Genomic DNA, 15,029 nt, shown 5'->3' with positions numbered 1-15,029 from the left:
GAAGTCAAACATTTACCCACCATGCTTCAGAGATTGGGTATGCCCTGCCCCCATTTCACTCAGAGAGCAGATTAGAGGCTGTTCTTCCATAAACTGCTATGGTTCTGAGTCTTCAGCACTGGATTTTGCTGGGTTTGCTGATTCTGTGATCACACCAATTACATTCATGGTAAGATTTGTAGGGTGCAACTGTGGTGAGTAGCAGAGCTGTGTAGGTTGGTCAGGACCCTCTTTAGTCTCAGGGCTTTTAGACTCTCCCTTGGGCCTCTCTGGACACTGCTTATTCTTCACCTGTCAGTATGTTGGTGGCATGTTTGTATAATCAAATCTATTGTGCCCGAGTCCTGGCTTAGCACTTCTGGAGGAAGTTAGTATGAGAATAGCTATTCATTTTGGTGTGCTGCGATGTGATGTGGCAACTTGCATTTTGCTGTGGACTCTGTCACATTAAGTAGGTCTTGAAGGGCCTAGAAAATAAATGAACTTAAAAATACATGGGCTAACATAATTTTCAGTTTGTTTGCAGGGCTGGCTTAATGCATGATAGCAATGGTTACCTTTATAAGGCATTGCATGCATACCTTTAAAGGATTTTTACAATTAGAGGTTTATGGTCACTTAGTTTAGATCCATTTATTGAGCATACAATGAGTAATCAGAGATTGCTCTTGCCCAAAGGGAATAACTGTCAGGAAGGGGAAACAATTACAGGACAACTGAAAATGCCAGGCCAAAGTACAGAAATATGAGGTCCCTGCAGAGTTTGAGAGTTGCTGTCGAGTGTCAAGGACTCTGGTGACACAAGAAAAGACCAATATTTTGTCTGAGACTTCAGTTTTAATTGTAAGGCAGGAAAAGATAAATGAGAGTATATAAAAATATATGGAGGTGCAATACAGCATGGTGTTTCCTGGGGCTAAGGTGAATCTGAGGGACGGGAGAGGTCAGATTGTCATAGCTTGATCATTGTCCTTTGGGTAACAGCCGCTGAATATTCTTCTTCCTCTTCTTTTATTTTTTTGCCAGTCTTGAGGCTCGAACTCTGGGCCTGGGCACAGTCCCTGAGCTTTTTTTGCCACTTGAGCCAAAGCCCCACTTCCAACTTTTTCTGAGTAGTTTATTGGAGATAAGAATCTCATGAACTTTCCTGCCTGGGCTAATTTGAACTATGGTCCACAGATCTCAGCCTCCTGAGTAGCTAGGATGGCAGGCGTGAGCTACCGGCATTTGGCAGCTGAAAATTAACTGTAGAGTACAAGACCTTGTTTTATAAATGTATTTCCCCACACAGTGGGAAAGGTATCTAAGGAGTAAAGAAAAGTGAGTGGTAGAATTCCCAGCCAGGGTTGGTGGAATGTGGACATCCTTCTACAAATGTAGAAAATAAATTCTGGCTGTATGATATTAGTTACATCACATCCTGATGAGCTGTTTGCTCAGTTCTTAAAATTTCTTTAGGACAATTATATTTATCTTAATTACCCACTGCCCTTTGTGTTACATATAAAATATATGACCATACTTGCCAAGTGTAAAATATGTATTCTTTAAAGTGCTTCTCTTGTAAAGATTTTGTATTCTTTCAATGTTTTAACCACCAACAGTGTCCCTGGTGAACTCTATACAACAAACCATTACTCAGGTATGAGCAGAATTATACATATCTGAAATGTATTCTGTATCAGTGACTTATTTACTGTAATGTTTCATTATGCCTTCTAAATCCCTGAGCGATGTCAGATACCCATTTTGCATTTGTGAAACTGAGATAAAGACTTCTCCTTGGTTTCAGTGTGGGAGAAATATGTATGTCAGTGAAATTATTGCTTTTGACTTTACCACAGTTCCTTAATGATTCGTTCTGCACTTCAGCATCAGTTTCTTTTGAGTCCAGAAAGTGTTGCAAATACGTTGCATAAGGAGCACAAAGTGCTCAGTATATAGTACCAGAAGGAGTCAAGTTGGGTGCTGTTTGTCTGCCAGTTCAGTTTAGGAGAAAGAAGAGTATGTAATTTGATCATCATTGAAGCACTAACTTGAAAGTTAGTTTACGCTCTTCAGAACTCACACTATGGACAAACGTGCAATCATCCATCTGATGTGTGGCTACTAGGCTCTTCCTGTATGAGAAGTGCATAGCTTTTCTCCTCCCAGCCAAAGCATCTGATAACACTGCAAACAAGATTATAAAACAGAGATTAAGTCGTCACATAAATAACCCATAGTCTACTGTTGCTATGGTTACACAGATCTTAATAATGTATGCAAATTAGTAGACATCCTGGCATTTTGAATCCAGCTGACACATGCATAGCATTCTGAAAATAATACAAAAGCTATGGGAGCATTTTTGTCTTCTGAATTCCTAAGACACCCTATTTATCACTCTGTCTACTTCGTGGAATCCTCACAAAACAGTTACCACTAAAGCTACCACCAAGGCAAGGAGAATTAAAGAATTAAAGAAATTAAAGAAAATTAAAACTATGAATTTTGATTTTTAAAATACTAAGCACATAGAGTTAAGAAACTCAAAAGTCTACTTACATTGCCTATTATTAACAGCATTACTAGAAAGATAACTACCGTTAATCTGGTTATACTGGAGTAAATAATATATAATAATACATAAAAGATAAAATTACCCACTATATGTTTGCAATTTTTATTTTGCCAGTACTGATGTTTGAACTCAGGGCCTCGTGTTTGCTTGCTTGCTCTACCACTTGAACCACACTTCCAGCCCTGCTTTTTGCTGTTATTTTGGAAATAGAGCTACTAGACTATTCTGCCTGGAGAGCCTTGGCCATCCTCCTAAGTAGATAGGCTTCTAGGGATGCCTGAGCCACCAGGATTCAGCTAAGATAGTTGCTGTTGTTGTTTGTTTTTGTTTATACCAGGGCTTGAACTCAGGACCTTGAGCCCTCACCCTACTTGCTTGCTCATGGCTGTTGTCCTACCACGTGAGTCACACCTCTAGTTTTACTTTGGTTTCTTAAATTGGAACTAGAGTCTCAAAGACATTTCTGCCCAGGTTGGCTTCAAACTGTGATCCCTTAGATCTCAGCCTCTTGTGTAGCTACGATTACAGGCCGGAGCTACCAGTACCCAGCTAATATAGGGTTTTAGAAGAAATAATTAGATTAGTCATGAATGTCACTTAATGGGTGGAATTAGGAAATTCATTTAATCTAGCTTTGACAAAATGATTAGAAATAATTACATACCATAGACTGATGGCCGGAATGAGTAACAGACCAGCAGACAGCAGAAAAATGAAGCCTGGGAACCAAGCCACAGTGACTGAATAAACCCCATTGTAAGAAGAAACAGCAGCCACTCCGCTAAGAGTTTCTAAGACAGCAATGCAAGCAAACAGTGCACCTATATGGGGCAGAGGTGTGGAGAGAGAAAAAAAGGATAATTATGAAACGAGAGAAAACTGGTCAGACTTGGTGAACGAGCAGTCCGTAACCATTTGGCACGTGAAGAGATGGAAACAGCTGGCCCGGGACTTGACTATAGGGAAAAGGGAAAAAATCTGCAGCAGTGTTTCCTCCACAGGCCAAGCTATACTTACTCCTAGTGCTTGCCATCCCTGGGACCTTCAGTGACATGCTTTGTTAACAAGATAGCCTGCTAAAAGCCTGGTGTATGTGTGTGTGCACACGTGCATGTGCGTGCATGCACGTGCACACATACATGCACCAGTGCTGAGACATGAACTCTGAGCCTGGTGCTGTCCCTTAGCTTTTTGGCTCAAAGCTGGTGCTCTACCACTTGAGCCACAGCTCCACTTCTGGGTTTTTGATGTTTTATTGGAGATCAGAGGCTCATGAACTGTTCTAGCTTTAGGCAAGAAAGTCCATTGAGATCCTTACATCTCAGCCTCCTGAGTAGCTTGATTACGCAGATATGAGCCACCAGTGCCCCAACTAAGGGCCTTTTGGAAGGTAAAGAAATCCTTTCCCTCTTCCTCTCACCTGTAGCAGGTGTGGCAGCTGCAGGTAAACAGGTGATCCATCATGCATTCCACAACTTAAGTCTCATCCTTCCCTGCAGAATGACCTGAAAGTCCAGTCACCCTTGGGCTCCAGAGTGACTCATCCAGTGAAGTATACTGTGCTCTAGAAAAGGTTTGTGCTACAAGGTGGTGCTACCGAGTTCATGCCTACTCACCCAGCCTGTCAGGGGGCACCTTACCAGTGGAGAAGATGGGGGGTTCTGAGGGGTCTCATCCTGCCTTCTACATAGAACTACAAAAGGAGACCGGTCATCATGGTTCAAGAAGCATGCAGTGACTGTGTGTGCACTCCAAGCTCACACCAGAGAAAAATGATCCTCAGTCAATCAGGTCTAAAATCCAAGACAGGCTGGCCATTCATTCATTCATTCATTCATTCATTTTTGTGCCAGTACTGGGACCTGAGCGCAAGGCCTTGTGCTCTCACTTGGCTTTTTCACTCAAGGCTGGCGTTCTTCCACTTGAGGCACAGCTCAAGTCACAGATCATCACTAGGTATAAAATTGTGTGATTATTTCTAGTTTGACTTCTTCAGCCTAGGTTCCCACATGTTCTCTGCTTTGGGCAGTTTCTCAAGCCCTCTTGCTCATCTCTTTCTTGTCTAAGTTTACTTTTCCATTATAAACTGCAGTACATTTTTTGGATGTTAATATTTGTGTTTTCTTGAACTGAAGAGGAACAAAGAAGTCTTTATAAACTAAAAGCTAAACAAACATGAGCTATACAACTTGGCAAGTTCATTTCAGCTCTCATAAGCAAAGCAGGTAGAAGTCTGTTTCCTACTGGTTTTATTGAGATATAACTCATATAGTAAAACATTCTTTGTTTTGAAGGAGGTTTTCACTATGGCCTGGAATTCATTATGTAGTCCCAAATTTGCAATCCTTCCACTTTAGCCTCCAGAGGTCTGGGCTTGCAGGCATGTACCACACATTGATCATACCCAGATCAGATTGAAGTTGGCACATTCATTATGTTCCTCAGATAAATTAAACTCACCTTGTTCAGTAGAAAGAACCACTTTTGACAACATCGATCGCAGCACAGAGAGGGGCATAAAAGTGAACAGGAATGGCACTCTCACTGTGCGAGGAAATGACAGGATTAATAATCAAATTAGGACAGATTAGAACATAAAGGGCCAGTGCGTTTTCAAGGTTGGGCCTTTTTTCAACCCACTGGGCCAGCTAGGGCTGCAAACTTCCTGCTTGTGGGAACCACATGGCTGAGCATGGCAGGCACATGCCACTGCACCCAGAAACGGGGGGAGATGGAGTCTTACAAACTTCTTTCTTGCTGAGTCTTACCTTAAACTGCAGCCCCCACTCTCCCCAATATCCACCTCCCATATAGCTAGGATTACAGGCTCAACCACTCTATACAGCTTGAATTTTTTCCCCAGTCTTTTGGATCTATTTTGTATAAATGTCCTAAAATAGTTTTAGGGAAAAGGATCTCATGAGTAGCAATTTAAGAACTGTTCATAGGGCTGGGAATGTGGCTTAGTGGTAGAGTGCTTGCCCAGCATGCATGAAGCCCTGGGTTCAATTCCTCAGTACCACACAAACCGAAAAAGCCAGAAGTGGCGCTGTGGCTCAAGTGGTAGAGTGCTAGCCTTGAGCAAATGAAGCTCAGGGACAGTGCCCAGGCCCTGAATTCAAGCCAGGACTAGCAAAAAATAAAAATAAAAGAACGATTCACTTTGACAGAAGCTATACTGAGGGACTGAATCATGGAGTGTCCCCCAAAACAGATTGGGCAAATATGCAAATTGGGGAGTTGTTGGTTATTGGGTGAATGGAACCCTCCCCTCCCCTCTGATCCCTCCCCTGTGCCAAGTAAATGGCTTGCAGCTTATTGGTTTGTGCAAACTAGCTTTCCAACTTTCACCGAACAAGGGTGGGTTAAGTAGAGAGCTTTATGTTAAGTTTTTCTCTCTCAACACACTGGATTCATCTCATACCAACACAACTCCAAGGCTACATTTGTAACTCACCTAAAAACATGAGCAACGTGGATCTGGCAAAGGCAGTCATAACCATTCCTACCATGGTGGTAAGGATTCCAATGAAAGCGATGTGACTGTCTTCCATGCAATAAGAAAAGGCCCATATTCCTAGAAAACTACTCAAAAAAGAGACACTACCTAGAGCGGACCCGTAGCCTATAAGAACTTCATCCCAGCAGAGTGGGGAAGCCAGCTCATAAAGCAAAAAGATTGGGGAGCTTCCAATTATGACAAAAAAGTAAATGACTGTGATAAAGATTAACAAACAGAGCAAAGACCGTTGTTTACCTGGACGATTTTTAAAAAGTAGGTAAGCTCGGTAAAATAGGTCTTTAAGTCTTTCACTACAGGACATAATAATATTTGGGGATAAAGATTCTTTCATTGGATCACTGAGGAAAAATAAAATATAGGTCAAGTTCACAGTAAGAACGACAGCAGAAATGAAAAATGAGCACGCAAAACCTAATTCTCTTATAAAATAACCTGACGCCAGTCCCGTGAGTCCAGAAACAATTCCAAGCAGAAAGTCAACAATAGCAATTCGGATTGTTTTTTGTTTGTGTTCTTTACACTGATCTACTATATAAGCTAAACAAGCTCCCCAAAATGTGGTATAGTTGCCACAAAGAGCACCAATGAAGGTAGATGCAATCAGAAGCTGGTATGGGAAGGTGAAATAGGAAAGCAAAGAGAGCCAGATGCTGGTGGCCAGAGCACCAATAGATGATAAAACCATGGGCAGTTTTCTTCCGTAGCTGTCACTGCTCGACAAAAGCATGAATGTTGACACCAGACCAGGAATTAACCCACTTAGGTCCATCTGCAGATTAAAAAGAGACATCTTTTCCTGAACTTCCTGTAAGAGATAGAAAAGAAGCCAGTGTTTTACAGAGGCTTATACAATGTGCATAGAAATACCATGGTCTTAGCTGGGCATCTATGGCTCATGTCTGTAATCCTTGCTACTGAGGAAGTGGAAATTTGAGGATCACCGTTCTAAGCCAGCCCAGGCAGGAAAGTTTGTGAGACTCTTATCTCCAATAAGCTACTAAAAAAGATGGAAGTGGAGCTGTGGTTCAAGTGGTAGAGTGCTAGCCTTGAGCACAAGAGCTCAAGGACAGAGCTTAGTCTCTGAGTTCAAGCCCTAGACACACACTCTCTCTCTCTGTCTCTCTGTTTCTCTCTTTCTCTCTCTCTCTCTCTCTCTCTCTCTCTCTCTCTCTCACACACACACACACACACACACAAATATCATGGTCTATACTTTCCTTGGTATTATCATCCATCAGGGCCATGGAGTATGTGGTATATGGGGATTCTGATCCAGCTTAAACTTTATCCTGTCCACAAAGTGTGGTGACAAAAATCAGCCGCAGTCAGCTAAGTACCATGTACACTGCGGACTAGAATTCATATAAAGAAAAATGTTGTGCACCAGTGGCTCACATCTATAATCCTAGCTACTCAGGAGGTTGAGCTCTGCAGAATGAGGTTCAAAGCCAGCCCAGACAGGAAAGTCTATGAAATTCTTATCTCCAATTAACCACCAAAAAAGCCAAAAGAAGTGCTGTGATTCAAGTGGTAGAATGCTAGCCTTGAATGAAAAAGCTAAGGGACAGGGGCTGGGGATATAGCCTAGTGGCAAGAGTGCCTGCCTCGGATACATGAGGCCCTAGGTTCGATTCCCCAGCACCACATATACAGAAAACGGCCAGAAGCGGCGCTGTGGCTCAAGTGGCAGAGTGCTAGCCTTGAGCGGGAAGAAGCCAGGGACAGTGCTCAGGCCCTGAGTCCAAGGCCCAGGACTGGCCAAAAAAAAAACAAAAACAAAAACAAAAAGCTAAGGGACAGTGAGTGCCCAGGTCTTAATTTCAAGCCCCAATACCAGCACGAGAGAGAAAGAGAGAGAGACAGAGACACAGAGAGAAATAATTGTGTTACTTTTCTTAGTATGGAGGACTGAACTTGGAGCCTTGTGTTGCTACGAAGATGCTCTACTACTTGACTCACACTCTCAATGCTTTTGCTTTTAATGTTTTGCTTTCCAGATAGGTCTCATGCTAACTTTTGCCCAGGCTTACCTTAGACTGTGATTCCCGTACCTCTGCCTCAAAGCTGCTGGGACTACAGGTGTGAGCCACCATGCCCACTCCAGAGTATATGCCATTTTCATAATGAGAGGCACTAAGTTTATTTCGAAAACTAAGGTCTATTGATGTACCATCTGGCAAATAGCCTAAGAATTGATGAACTAAAAAAAATAACTATTGAGCGTGCTCCAGTGAGCCACAGCTGTAGTCCTAGCTACTCAGGAGGCTGAGATCTGAACATGTCAGTTTAAAGACAGCCTGGGTGGGCAATTCTAATACTCTCTCTCTCCAGTAAACCAGTAAAACATTGAAAGTGGAGGCATGGCTCAAGTGGTAGAGCACTAGCTGTAAGCGATAAAGTCGAGAAGGCTCTAGGCCCTGAGTTCAAGCCCTAATACCAGCACCCAAAACAAACAAAATCAAATGTTTTCGTCTCCATTACAACCTACTCTTCACAGGGCAGTTAATTTTTTTTTTTTGTCTTCACCTTGGTTCATCAGCTCTCAGAACAATGCTGGGCCCACAATAGGCCCTGCAAAATAGCTAGTTCTCTGTCATCTGCCAGTTGTATAGGACCTCACCAAATTATTAATCTTGATAGCTTCTCTATTTGAGAATGGTAATGAGGTAGACCCTACTTCACAGGCTGCTGGAAGGGTTCAATCTAAAGGAAACATACAGCATCTGGCACAAGGCCCTCACAGTCAGTGCTCAGTTTTACCTATTTCATTTTGACTAAAAGAGACTTCCTGAGCACACCTATATCTCCTGTCAAAATGGCCACCAAGAACACCTTGAACAAGTAGATAAGATCTACTTTTCAACCAGATGTTCTGGTTCTTCTTCCCATTTCTACTCCACCCACATCTGGGCCTTCCTTTTCTGTTACTATCTAACCCCATCTCAGTACATAGACTACTTCTTCATCTGGAATCCATATTTTCAAACATACTCACACACACACACACTTGTGTAATGGGGCTTGAAATAGGAAAGCAAAGAGAGCCAAATGCTGGTGGCCAGAGCACCAATAGATGATAAAACCATGGGCAGTTTTCTTCCGTAGCTGTCACTGCTCAACAAAAGCATGAATGTTGACACCAGACCAGGAATTAGCCCACTTATGTCTATCTGCAGATTAAAAAGAGACATTTTTTTCCTGAACTTCCTGTAAGAGATAGAAAAGAAGACAGGTGAAGGGGGCACAGAAACAAACTGAAGTGCTGAGCCTGTGGAAGCCTCAGTCCTGAGAGTGATGTCCGATGAACATCCCTGCCCCCATATTTTTGTGCTGTGCTGGGAATCAAACAATTGGCCTTGAACATGCTAGGCAAGTTGTATAACTAAGCTATACCCCTACCCCAATGAGACTCTTTTTGTTTTGTTTTCTTGAGATAGGTTCTGGCTTCCAACTTTGTCCTGTTCCCAGGCTGGCCTTGAACTCATCATCATTACCAGATCTGGGTTACGGGCAAGTGGAGGTTTTTTTTGTTGTTTTCAGTCATGGGACTTGAACTCAGGGCCTAGGCGCTGTCCCTGAGCGTTTTTTCTGTTGTTGGTTTTTGTTTTTTGCTCAAGGCTAGTGCTCTGCCACTTTGAGCCACAGTGCCACTTCTGATTTCCCAATGGTTAATTGGTGAGGCTCTTAGGCTTTCTCTTGGCTCTTGCTCAAAGGCCTAAACTTTGCTGTCTGCATAGCTGCCCAGAATTAATCAGTTTCAAGAAACCATAACTTTCATGGAATAAGTAAGGCCAGATTCTATCCCCAGCCAACTTCCCCCTGATACCTGGGAAAGGCTGGGTCTTTCTTCTAGGGCCCCCTGCCCTTTTCCCCTCTTAGACTCATCACTCTTCACAGAGCCTCTCTGAAGCAGATGAGGTGACTCAATTCTCTTAAACGCTCACTGCGACTGGGAAGGTGTGCAGCTCTCTGCCCATCACAAAGCAGCCCCAAGGAAAAGAATTATGTGGTTTGTTTTTTGAAGTGGAAAGTGTTCCTAAATCTGGATGGAACCTTTGCATTCAAATAGGTGTAGAATTTTGTGAAACACTGCTTCGACCACCAGGAGAATAGGGAAGTGCCACCTGTCATAAATAAATACGAAATTGTACTTCCTAGGACAGAAAGTGAGTGCTTCTCACTCCACCTATCCACACATCTAGCTCAACAGGTGGGAGCTAAAGCCAGTGTGATGTCACCGCTAAATGAAGAGTGACAAGTGCTATCTCACTCCGGTCCACTGACAGACACTAGACACTGGCCCAGTGTTCCGTGACAGTCCACTTTCTGAAAACTGGGACACATAGATGCCACAGAAGGATGGGAGAGAGGTAGATCTAATGTTTCCTCTATAGTTCTACCACATAGACCCTTCCAGCAAGACTCAGTTCAATATTAATTTTTTTTTAAATTTAGGGCCAAGAGAGACCACCCCAGAGGAAATGAGTATGCTAAGAGTTTCTTCTTCTTCCTCCTTTTTTTTTTTTTTGCCAGTGCCCGAGGCTTGAACTTGGGGCCTTGTGCTCTTACTTGGCTTATCACTCAAGGTTGGTACTCTTACTATTTGGGCCACACTTCTGCTAGTTAACTGGAAATAATAGTTTCAAGGACTGGGGATTTAGCTCAGCAGAAGAGCACCTGCCAGGCTAGCGCAAGGCCCTGAGTTCGGTCCTCAGCTCTGGAAAAAAAAAAACCTATAATAATACTTTCACAGACTTTATTACCTGGGCTGGCTTCAAACTGGGATCCTCAGATCTCAGCCTCCTGAGTAGCTAGGATTACAAGTGTGAGCCACCAGGGTCTGGCTGTGCTGAGATTGTTCTAAGAGAAAGGAGAAGAACTAGTGTTGTACAGAAGGGGGTTCTAGGAAGAAACAGAATTAAGGTGTCAGGAACCTCCAAATGAGATGACAACACAGGCCTTTTGATTTGGGAACCTGATAGTTATCCTTGAAAGGCCGATGTATGACAGGTGCAGGCTCCACTTACATTCTACAGACTACATTTTAAGGATATTTTCTTACCTCCCGGAAGGCAAATATTGGGCTGCTTTTGTTTTTCTCACACTCAGAAATATTGTTATTGGATGTAAAGCTGTAGTTGCCAGTTTCTTCCCAGATTCTCCTGTACACATATTGTGACGTCAGGGGAAGGTTCAGCATCATAGAAAATGCATTCAGGAGAATGGCAGGTTCCACAAATGAGATCTTCATATTGCTAGAGTAGGTGGCTGAATTCTATCAGAAAGGAAGGAGAGAGGGAGAAGTAATTGCTGCATTCTTCTCCCAGAGCCTAGACCTTCAAAGACACAGGAGTTAGGGTAATTTTGTGGCATAAACATTGACCAAACATTTGTAGAATTGTATCCTTTGCATCGATTTCATACCCCATGACTGTCACATTTGCTCTTTGGAAAGCTAGGACCTTTTATTTTTTTTTCTTATTTATTGTCAAAGTGATGTACAGAGAGGTTACAGTTTCATATGTTAGGCCTTAGGTACATTTCTTGTACTGTCTGTTACCTCCTCCCTCGTTCCCTCCTCCCCCAACTAGGACCTTTTATGACTCACAGCCCACCTTTAAATAATTCTTAGCATTAACCTTACTGAGTTCACTGGTTAGATGGCTTCATTCTTGTCACAGATGTTACCATTTGCTTTCCATATGGTAAGCAGTGAAGTTTCTCTTGGGATGGGACAGATACAACTGTTGTTATTTCCGTGCATGTGAAAGGACAGAGCAATGGGCTGGGAATGTGGGTTAGAGGTAGAGTGCTTGCCTAGCTTGTATGAAGCCCGGAAGTGGCGCTGTGCCCCAAGTGGTAGAGTGCTAGCCTTGAGTGAAAGAAACTCGGGGACAATGCCCAGGCCGAGTTCAAACACCAGGACTGGCACACACACACACACACACACACACACACACACACACACAAAGAGGCTTTTTAAAAACAGTTCCCGGCCAGGCATTAATGCCTCGCGCTTGTAATCCTAGCTGCTCAGGAGGATGAGGTCCAAAGATACGGCACTTTGAAGCCAGCCAAGGCAGGAAAGTCCAGGAGACTCTTATCTCAGGTTAGATACCAAAAAGCCTGAAGTGGGGCTGTGATTCCAGTGACAGAGCGCTAACCTCGAGGGGGGAAAAAAACAAAAGAGTGGGCAGCGCCCAGGCACTGAGTTCAAGCCCTAGGACCGACAAAAAAAAAAAAAAAAAAAAAAAAGTAAGTAAAGCAGTTCCGCAATGGGAATAAGATTACTACCAGTTTAAAAACCTCACCCCGTGACTATGGTCTTCCTGTCAGGCTACGCTGCAGGTCGGACCCTTTTGAGGAGCCGTTTTCCTCGGATGCCCTGAGCGGAGCGGGCGCGGCGCCCACTGGGGTGGAGGACTCCGGGACCAGGGCGGGTTAGCAGCCGGGCGCGCGGCTGGGGTGTGGGCTGCGGCCGCAGGCTGGGGTGCCCGGGTGCGGGCTGGGGGTGCGGGCTGGGGTGCGGGCTGGGGCGCGGGCTGGGTGCCGGGCTGTGGTACCGGGGTGCGGGCTGGGGGTGCCGGGCTGGGGGCACGGGCTAGGAATGCGGGCTGGGGGTGCCGGGCTGGGGGCACGGGCTAGGAATGCAGGCTGGGGGTGCCGCGGTGGGGAGGGGTACGCAGCCAGCGCAGGGGAGGGCGGGGTGAGTCCGGATGACCTCGACCTGCTGGGGACATTCTAGCCCTATTTTAAAGCAAACCCAGGCATCCGCACTCCCAGCGTCCCGAGTGACACCTGCGACGTTCACTGCGCCGCCCTTGGCTCCTCCGCGCCCTGGGACTTGGTCTCGGCCCGCTCCGGAGGTCCCGGGTCTCGATGGCGCAGTCTGCGGGTCAGTGGCCAGGCCCAGCTCTGCGGTGACGCAGCCGCCCGAGTCCCCAAAACATCGCCGCCTGCCGGGGAGGAAGGCGGGGCCTGCGCGGACACAATACTACCTAGCTTTCTTCGGATTGGGCCCTGTGGCCGAAGCTTCTGCACCGATTGGTCCAGCTACATGTCACTCTCCGAAGGTTGGGGCTGTATCTTCCTCTAACCCCGGCCGCGGGGGATGGAGAGGTTAAATTGCGAGCTGTCTCACTTACCAGTTCCGCAGTTGCAAAGCGCGCGCGCGTTTGTGTTGTGTGTGTGTGTGTGTGTGTGTGTGTGTGTGTGTGTGTGTGTGTGTGCGCGCGTGTGTGTGTGTGTCCCTCTCCTCTTCTCCGACTCCCCCACACCCCCACCCCCCAATTGCAAAACTAACCAACCATCAAGGATCTTTTGGAGTGCAGTTTTCCTGTAGCATCCCGCTTGGACAAAAACCCAACAGACAGGGCTGGGAATATGGCCCAGTGGCAAGACTTGTGCTTGCCTCCTACACAGGAAGCTCTTGGTTCGATTCCCCAGCATCACATATGTGGAAAACGGCCAGAAGGGGCGCTGTGGCTCAGGTGGCAGAGTGCTAGCCTTGAGCGGGAAGAAGCCAGGGATGGTGCTCAGGCCCTGAGTCCAAGGCCCAGGACTGGAGAGGAGGTTGGCATATACAAAGGGACAAGGACAGCCCCTTTATAATCAGACGTTCTGAAAAGCTGGGGACCTGTGGCTCATGCCTGTAATTCTAGCTACTCAGGAGGCTGAGATATGAGGATCTCAGGCTGGTTTGAAGCTAGCCTGGGCTGAAAAGTCTGTGAGACTCTTTATCTCCAATTTACTACCCAAAGGCAGTAAGTAAAGGTTTGGCTCAAGTAGTAGAGTGCCAATCTGGAGCAAAAGCTAAGGAACAGTACCCAGGCCAAACTGTAGTACCAACACAAAAAGGAAGGAAGGGAGGGAGGGAGAGAGGGAAGGGGAGGGAGTTCTGTTTCTCTTTAAGTCTGTGAATTATTACAACACTTCTAATAAGCTGAAATGGTCTGATGGAAGTTCAGTTGTCAGAAATGCTTAATAGGGGTCCTATAAAGAAATCTACCATGATGGACAATGGTGATGGCAGTTATGGTAGTGATTGAGGTGATGGTGGTGGTGCACAACTGGCCTTATCCTAGGGGAGAGTCACCTAGGATGGAGTGAGGAGGTTGGACATCCAGCACCTTGGGCTTTGGGCTCCCTTAAGAGAAACAGCTGTTTAACTGTAATGAAAATGCCTACTAGACTTGTTACCTGAAATTCAGAGTCCCCCAGTGGAGAGTGACCATCGCTATGATGTTCACACTTTTGACAGCTGGGTTTTCTGTTTCCTACACTTTCTCCTAAGGAGAGCCATCTGATTTCCTGGTTTCTTTCCTGTACCAAGCAGGACTAGCAGGACAAGTAGGACTAACTCATTTAGACTAAGTAAGCACCTGGAAGGCCTTACTTCACAGGAAAAGGAGAACGCAGAGACTGGACTCTCACAGCCAAATTGAAGATGTAATTTATTTGTGTAATAATGTAAGCATGATTTTATTCCCCATTACTACCAGTGAAATTCAGTAATGTTTTGATGTGAATTTAACCTCATTTGGTCACACACATAGTATTACTCTCTGGCAATTTAGAGAGGACAATCTGGTCACTAGGTTTCCTGCTTAAAGAAGTGAGTCCATTCTTTAATGGGTTTGGGTGAAGGAGAGAAGGGTTGAACACAAGCAGAATAATGTAAAGTCCTGCAATCATGATTCCACAATGTAGGTCGTCTTAGAGGATTAGTTCATCCCCTTCCATCTCTAGCTCCCTACCCCAAGTCACCATTGTCTCTCATCTCTATTCCTGTAGTTTCTTACCTGGTTATTCCACCTCTCATCTTCAATCCATTTTCTACACAGCAGCCAAAATTTTCTTTAACTTTTCCCTCACTGCCCCCTTGAAATCAGAATATAATGACATGCACATTAGAATACACAGCCAGCAAAACTCACTCTTCCA

The 15,029-nt window shown here is 44.9% G+C and overlaps 1 protein-coding gene across 2 annotated transcripts; it reads right to left on the bottom strand.

Moving 5' to 3' along the window:
- Positions 1 to 655: 655 nt before the first annotated feature.
- Slc46a3 (solute carrier family 46 member 3) lies at positions 656 to 13,032 on the bottom strand. Of its 2 annotated transcripts, XM_048341580.1 has the most exons (7): positions 12,885 to 13,032; positions 11,149 to 11,361; positions 6,021 to 6,891; positions 5,024 to 5,107; positions 3,228 to 3,384; positions 2,069 to 2,172; positions 656 to 667 (listed from the first exon to the last, which is right to left on the bottom strand). In XM_048341580.1, exons 2-6 carry the CDS (start codon positions 11,335 to 11,337, stop codon positions 2,088 to 2,090), a joined length of 1,386 nt encoding a protein of 461 aa, XP_048197537.1. In that variant the 5' UTR covers positions 11,338 to 11,361; positions 12,885 to 13,032; the 3' UTR covers positions 656 to 667; positions 2,069 to 2,087. The 2 variants fall into 2 exon arrangements, with proteins under 2 accessions (XP_048197537.1, XP_048197536.1); XM_048341579.1 differs by lacking the exon at positions 656 to 667 and having other exon boundaries at positions 1,498 to 2,172.
- Positions 13,033 to 15,029: the final 1,997 nt, after the last annotated feature.

This window comes from Perognathus longimembris, chromosome 3 (genome assembly GCF_023159225.1).
Source record: "Perognathus longimembris pacificus isolate PPM17 chromosome 3, ASM2315922v1, whole genome shotgun sequence".
NCBI lineage: Eukaryota > Metazoa > Chordata > Mammalia > Rodentia > Heteromyidae > Perognathus > Perognathus longimembris.
Note: the sequence above shows the minus strand (reverse complement) of the source record. Positions and strands in the feature narration are given on the sequence as shown.

What these genes read in the sequence shown, in the direction of transcription:
- Slc46a3 (XM_048341580.1), bottom strand. Translation starts at nt 11,337, where the DNA reads ATGAAGATCTCATTTGTGGAACCTGCCATTCTCCTGAATGCATTTTCT. An exon ending in CACGTTGCTCATGTTTTTAG is followed by an intron (nt 5,108 to 6,020) that starts GTGAGTTACAAA and finishes TTCCTCGCACAG; the next exon opens with TGAGAGTGCCATTCCTGTTC. An exon ending in GGTTCTTTCTACTGAACAAG is followed by an intron (nt 3,385 to 5,023) that starts GTGAGTTTAATT and finishes TGCCCCATATAG; the next exon opens with GTGCACTGTTTGCTTGCATT.